This window comes from Quercus lobata, chromosome 1 (genome assembly GCF_001633185.2).
Source record: "Quercus lobata isolate SW786 chromosome 1, ValleyOak3.0 Primary Assembly, whole genome shotgun sequence".
Classification (NCBI taxonomy): Eukaryota; Viridiplantae; Streptophyta; class Magnoliopsida; order Fagales; family Fagaceae; genus Quercus; species Quercus lobata.
The window spans coordinates 21,711,049-21,718,786 of record NC_044904.1 but is presented as its reverse complement, the minus strand read 5'-3'; the positions used below and the strand labels follow the sequence as shown (position 1 = coordinate 21,718,786).

The 7,738-nt window shown below is 33.1% G+C and overlaps 1 protein-coding gene across 1 annotated transcript; it reads right to left on the bottom strand.

Moving 5' to 3' along the window:
- Window positions 1–625: 625 nt before the first annotated feature.
- Window positions 626–5,868, bottom strand: LOC115983318 (cytokinin riboside 5'-monophosphate phosphoribohydrolase LOG1). The gene is made up of 7 exons (XM_031105967.1): window positions 5,647–5,868; window positions 4,822–4,919; window positions 4,641–4,671; window positions 3,898–3,997; window positions 1,702–1,772; window positions 1,261–1,404; window positions 626–985 (listed from the first exon to the last, which is right to left on the bottom strand). The coding sequence occupies exons 1-7, from the start codon at window positions 5,764–5,766 to the stop codon at window positions 893–895; spliced, it is 657 nt and encodes a 218-aa protein (XP_030961827.1). The 5' UTR covers window positions 5,767–5,868; the 3' UTR covers window positions 626–892.
- Between the last annotated feature and the right edge of the window lie 1,870 nt (window positions 5,869–7,738).

Genomic DNA, 7,738 nt, shown 5'->3' with positions numbered 1-7,738 from the left:
TTAGTGGTTAATTAGTTAAGACTCAGTTATAATTGCTTCCGTGATTTAAGCGCGCTCTCTCTCTCTCTCTCTCTCTTCTGTTTATGTATATAAGCACAACAGAGCTCAATGATGTAATTGATTTAGCCATTTTATGAAATAATCGAAATCTCTTTCTGTTTTCCTCTTTGATCAATTTCTCTCTATTTTACTCCTTTGCTTAGCAAGCACACCCTTGCTATGGCTGAAAATTAGCTTATTTCCGACCAACTCTACTCTACTACTTTACTCTCCTTCACTCCCCCTCAATCCAAACGTGTCATATGTTGAGGTGTGCTGGACGTGTATTTGGAGTATCCTGCTAAGGCATTAGTGTGTGTCATGATGTCTTTCGTAGTCTCTAATGGATTGTTAAGTTTTTGTACAGTATTTTGCTGTACAACGCATATAACCTTAGTTGCTTTGTAGATCTTGAGGCTGGTTTCTGATCTCTGTGATGTACTTGTGTTGTAGCTAAAGTTGCTATGTCTTGTGCCATCTTATGCAGAGCTTACTCTGCTGTCTGCTGGATTTTGGATTTTAGCTTTGTGTTCTATTTGGTTGAATAAAAATTTCTTACTGATTTTTCAGAAAAGAAAAAGGAAAAAAGAACTCACGACAAATATTCCAATACAAATTGTTGTAAAACTAAATTTTCTTCTCTACTTCCCTGCTTTTGGCAACCAAATGGAGCATCAGAATACCCAATTATCATGGAAGATAATAGTCAAGCTACATTTTTTTGAGGTTAATTCTTTTAGCTTACACTAGGGGGGAAAAAAAAAGGAATGGCCACTTAAGGAAATTTTGTGGTCATCTAAAATTAGTCCCTTTCATCAAGCCGTCACTTTCTTCTACTCCATGCACCATTCATTCACATTGAGATTTCGCATTTTGGGGTGTAACCTAACTGTTCAATCTCCCAGTTTAGCTTTGAAGCAACTCCTTCATGGCGCGGAAAATATTCCTAAAACAGAGAAATGCAAATTCTAAAATTGGTGAATAATTGTAAATAAATGTTAGATACATATATATTCTTCACTCTAGAAGGGGAAAAAAAGAAAAAGAAAAAAGCTTTGATCCAAAATTCCATATTAAACGACACATTCGACGGATTAATCAAGTGCTTTAAGAGTTTTGAACATCCTGTCTCCCACTAAAAAAAATGATACAAAGCCCAACAAAAAAAAAAAAAAAAAAATTATATAAACATAACTACAAAATAAAAAGTTCATAGTGTACCTCCAATTTCTTCACTAGCTCCATTGCTGTCGGTGCAGATACAATAATATGGCGAGCACTTGGACTAACGAAGCCTTCCTCTACAGCTTTGTCGATGAATGACAACAAGGAGTTGTAGTATCCATCCACATTCAACAATCCCACCTACGAAATCATCAAAGAGAACAAAATTCTATTTTTAATCCATTTCCCTCTTAATAGCGGTTTAATAACACTATACTTTGTATTATACGAGAATTAATAACAATTTGTTGCCTTAATAAAATTTGAAAAACGTAGTGAAAAAGGTTTTGTTTCGTAGTATTATTCAAGAGAAAAAAAAAAAAAAAAAAATTCTTATCCAAAATTGGTACTTTTTCTTTACAAAATATAACAATATCCATTAATGATTAGCAAGGATTAAAAATTTAATTAAGAACTGCAAAATATAAAATTATTTACCGGTTTATCATGGATGCCAAGTTGGGCCCAAGTTATCACTTCAAGAAGCTCTTCAAGAGTCCCATAACCGCCTTAAAGACAAAGGAATAAAATTTTTCATTCTACTTGAAACATTGGAAGCAAAAGCAAGAATGTATAGTGTAGTATAAAAATGATATTAAGGGTCCATTTGAGATTTGTTAATTTTGCTAAAACTGAATTTTTTTATTATTAAAAATACTGTAAATAAAAGTAAAAGTAACTGAAATGGTATAATGAGACCTATGAATAGTATTAAAAAATACAATAGGAGCAGATTACCCAAAAAATCCCTGGGAACAATAAAAAAAAAGATATCTCGGTAACGAAAACTATAGGGGGCTGTATTGGCGAGATCCAACGGTGAAAAATGCAATATAACCCATGTATAGTAATAAAAAAAAATTAAATAGTAAAATAAGTTGATAAAAATAATATTTGTCAAATGGACACTATGACCGGCAATAATTGAATAAGGATGATGAGATGTTTGGATTCATGACATATGCTACTTGCACAAAACTTTTCCCTTGAATGATGAGGCCCACTTTAGCCCAACCTATTGTCAAGTCAAACTTTTGTAACCCAGAAAAAAACAAACTATTGCAGTCTGTAGGCCCAAAACACAAGTAGCAAATGTAATGCATGTCTGTTTGTAAAATAGTTGGTGGATTTAGCATTTTTCATAATTTAATGACTTTCAACAATCAGTCAAAACCAATAGTTTGAAAAACAGTGGGTGGTTTTAGCATTTTTCATAATTTAACGATTTTCGACAATCAATAAAACTTGCATCCATGGATTGGATGGCAGTTGCCCAACCCAGTGCAAATTGGGCTGAAGCCTGGTTTAGGCCTAGAGTTGAAAACAAAGCCCAACCTGGTTCAAATCTTTCCACTTTAAGAAGTGATTAAAAACTCGGGTCAACTCCAGAAGAGTAAACAACCTTTGCTTTAATTTGTTGCATGAATAGTACAGTAATATCACAGGCAAAGAGGACTCTTTCAACTCTTTTACCAAGCCCACGGAGACTCACAGTATTTAATGGTCAAAGTTGCTAATACTGTTAATCTTTAATTCATGCATAGTAACATATCAGCTTTCTGAAAAACTGGTCTAGTTGTTGTAAATCATAAAGCTGCCCTTTCTTCTTCACTGTATATATATTTTTAACCTATTCAGCAAATTATATATAGAGTTTTTTGAAGTTTGAAAATCTGCACGAAAAGCAAATGAGACAAGCAAGGGCCTTTCCTGTGGCACTGGGACTCATAACAATGTTTAAAAATGTAAATCATAGGTGATAATCTTAAAAGAAATTTCCTCAGTTCAAAAACTTTTCCAATCTCTCTTTTACCTTTTGGTTGTGTTTAAATTTTCATCATATAGAACCATATAAGTAAGAGACCTTTATATGTTTATATTATAAGAACGCCCTAGTGTGTATATATATGTGTGTATTATTATTATTATGTGAGTTAATTTATCATAGCAAAAAAAATATTGATCATTTATTATTATTATTTTATATTCCCCTGCCTTGGTTCCTGGCTGGTCAATTTCACTTGGCATTCTTGGAAATCTGAAGGGCATTTTAGGGATACCAATTCGTTTCTGTCATGACAATTAAAAATACTATGTTATGAATAAAATTCTCTATCCCACCTAAAGTGTTCACTTTATATTCTAAAGTGACATACTGTAAGTATAGTGTCTTCAAAAAAAAAAAAAAAAAAAAAAAAAAAAAAAAAAAAAAAGAAGACATACTGTAAGTATAAAGTGAAACATGTTGAGCAAGATAAAGTTTCATTTTAAAAAAACTTAGGTCATTAAGAATCATGCCAGGATTTGATAGTTTTATACAGATTTAAAGCTTGTGTTGTGTTTCTAAGAGTTAGGTCATTTTGGATATACACCATTATTAGTTTCTTTAAGACCTTTTCCTCTCTCCCTGTGTGTGTTAAAATATTTAGTATTCTCAAAAAGAAAAAAACAATGGGTTAATCCCACATTGAAAAATGAGTGTGAGTTAAAGAGGTTTAAAGTCTGTACTATGTATTCAAGAGTTAGGTCCTTTTAGATATTCACCACTGTTAGTTTTTTTATGATTTTCTCCCTTCTCCTGTGTGTGTTAAAATATTTAATATTTATTTAAAAAAAAAAAAAAAAAGTACCAACCAGGTAAGGCAATGAAGGCATCAGACTGCCTAGCCATCTCAGCCTTCCTTTGGTGCATGTCTGCTACTGCTTTCACTTCTCCCACTGTTTCTCCAGTTATCTGCAAACTCAGCAATACCCCAAGTCAATCCAAAAATATGCACAAGTCAGCAACTCTCTCTCTCTGTTTGTGTGTGTGAGATAGAGTCTTCCAAAGGGTGTAGGGCACAAATTAAGAAGCAATGATGAGTGGCGCAGAGGTGGTGGGCTCAATCCAATATCATATAACTCGGCAGAAAAGAAAAGTAAAGGAAAGAAAAGGTCTATGTACACATAAAGTGATAAAACTTGATCTTTTTGGTCTAACAAAGAATGAGAGGAAAAAAAAAAAAAAAAAATCAGAGGAATAAAGAATCTAATTAGTGGGTACTATGTGAAAAACTTTGAGCAAGGGATAAAGTGGTAGGAATAAGTTCGAGAAGATCCTAGTGAGAAAGCAAGGAAATCTTCAACACCTATCAAAAGTCCCACTTAGAACCTACATGGATACCAAAGGACCATTTCACAAATGTGAAATCCGTATTAAGATAACAAAGATGAGGTAGAAATTCATGTAATGTAGCTACCACAAAATGAAAAGAAAGCCCCCATTTAACAGAAAAAGAGAGAAAAAAGAAGTAGATAATGCTTTGTGTTTGGTCATTTTCAATATTTTTTCTTGGTCACAATTAAAACGTTATATATGTAATAGTTAGCAAACGTACCTCTCTAGGCATGAGTGTCTTGGGTATAACTCTGAAGACAATAACGAGACAAAAAAAAAAAAAGAAAAGAAGAAGGAAATTAGTTGAGTTGAAGGCCATATCCATTATATCAACGCAACCCCGAAAATCTCAGTTGTCTTGTATTAATTACTTGGCAAAGAAAGAGAAACTAGATGCTCACCCAATTACATGGCGACCACCATTGTAGACAGCTTGAGAAATTAAACCCATCAAACCAATACTCCCTCCTCCATAAACCAGGTCAATATTCCTTGAAACCTGTCACAAACAACACAAAAATTAATACCCATGCAAGTGAGTGTGCAATAAAATGGTACAAAAAAGGGAAACTTGGGTAGAAACTTCAAATGTCATTTATGAAGAAACCAATTCGGACGGAGAGACATCAAAGTGCGCTAACAAAACTATTCCAACAACAAAAGAGTGAAGAAAAATGTGATGGATTTTAATGTTTATTCATCAAAGTACTTAAAACAGAAATTTGTAGTTTCCCATATTTAGAATTGAAAAGGTACCAGAATATGTATCGTATCTTCCATCTCCAAGATGGTTATTAAGTCAAATGCCACTAAGAAAAAAGGGGGAGAGAGAGAGACAGAGACAGGTTTTAGATGAGCAAGAGATATGAAAGAGAGGCTTTAAATTGAACATGGTTAACCAAAGCACAGTTTTTTTTTTTCGAGAAAGCCATGAGCCCATGACATGTAAAAGAACAAAACTCTAAGAGAGTCAACTAATTTTCATGCAAAAATCAATTTGGGGAAACATGAAAATAGAGTTTAGATTCAAGAACTCCAAGAAGGCCATTTTCCAAAATTCAATGAAAACTACATTTTTGTTAGAAAATTTTGAGAAGCTGTTGACCTGATTCCCCGAAAACTTCACCAAAGAAATCGACTTGAAAAGATTGTTAGTGGGGGACATATACAAGGAAAAAAGAACAACCCAATGAAACAAAAACAGAGCTATTACAGAGAGACATTACCAACTCTGTTCCAAGCTCAATAGCAGCATCCCTATAACTGCTTTTCTTTCCAGGGCTACTCCCACAGAACACACAAATCCTCTTAAACTTTGATTGCTTCATTTCTTTCTCGCTCTCCATCTCTCTCTCTCTCTCTCTCTCTCTCTCTCAAAGAACTACGGAAATATCCCCTCTGCCTCACTGTCCCACAGTTTGACAATTTGAGAGTGCTTCATGGGTGGATGGATGCCTTTGAGTGCATTATATATAACGGTAGCATAAGCGTACGTTAGCACGCGCAAATCCATTCCATACCCTCTGCTAGTCCATATCTTTACGGACAAATGACTTTTTTATTATTATTATTATTATTTTTTTTAAAAATTGTTTTATAATTAATATTTTTATAAATCGATAGTTGAAAACATTAGAAGATGGGCGATTTGGACAAAGTCTCTTTTGGAAGTATTAGTAGCAAGTGCAAGTTAAGTTATAAAAATCCTGGCAACTTTTTATTTTATTTTTCCTTTATTTTTTCTACAAAAGAATTTAAGTTGCAGCTTTATATAAACTTTTCTGAATTGTGAAACAAAGAAAAATATTTAACATAATTATGTAGGGATATGAGGAGAGAAATTGCACTAAAAATTACTTGAAATTGTTAATGATATGGCATTAACTATAGTATATTAATAGTTTTTTTTTTTTTTTGGATATAATATAGAAATTTTACTCTAACCTAATTTAAGTGTATATGTGTGTGAAACCCACTCTTGGAGACTTGAATTCTGACCCTTACCCCCCACACCCCACACCCCACAAACACTTATATTTGTGGAGTGGCCATCGTATCAAGGATGTGCAGTGGTGTATATTAATAGTTCTAAATAACCTATAAAGAGAAAAAAAAAAAAAAATCAAGTCCAAACATTATCATTATCATCATCATTATCATTATATCGTCTTTGTTTGTTATTTTAGATCCCTGTAAACTCAGATTATTTAACTTAATTTAATACCAAGTTGCTACTTAGTTCAATTAAACAGATTTAGGTTAAACAATAATAAATCATATCATACACAACGGAAAAGTAAAGAACACAATGATATGATGACCTAGGAAAATCAATGAAACAATCCAGTTCCAAGGTAAAAAACCTAAGGAGAATTTAACCTAAACAATCCACAAGACAACAATCCACTAAAAGAATGGAAGTTTTTACAATAAATTTAAACCTAAATCTACTGCTACCTCATATAATACTTACTCACGTGACCACATACAGTTCCGAATCCATGAATTCTTCTATTATGAATCTGTTGCACACAAACACTCCAGCTTGTGACTCTGAGAACTTCACTCAAAGATTTAAATCTCTAGCACCTTTGATGACTAGTGATGCTAGCAATTTTTACAGTACTAGATCTTGAGTTTCTTCAAGGAATATTGCTGGTAGAAGAATTAAGAGAGTTTTGGGTACAAAAACCCTAGATCTATAATGTGAGGCACAAGAAGCACTATTCTCTCTCTAAAAACCACTTTAAAACGTATCTTAGGATTTTCTTTAAATACTAGGAGAATTAGATCTGAAACCCTAATCACTTAATGGGCTGATGGGCTTTAATTAAGTTCTGTAGAAACGCATCTCAATTGGTCGAAACTAACATGTTTCGGATTTCCTAAACTTGCAGCTTCCTTATTCTTGTATTCTAACTTACAGCACCTCATACCCATAGACTTAGGAATCTATGTCTAGATAAGTTTGTGTTCACGGTTTGCCAATTATTTTAAACTTTTAGAATCTAACAGTTTTGAATTATTCTCCTCTCTAAAAGTATATATATAAAAAAGTTCAAGCAGAATAGTATGAGAATGCACTTCAAGCACCTAATGCAATTATGCATTGTTCTCAATGACGAGACATGAAGGACTTGTTATTGAGGGCTTTTGGTCAAGCAAGACACGAAAGAAAAAGAATTTCAAAAATATTTTCAAAAACCCTACTTATGCGTATTCAAGGTCAATCCATGCGTACACAAACAATGGTTGGTAAAGTTGTTTAGAGAAATTTTCTCTCAAAAATTTGGTGCAAAATTGATCTCATATTGTTGA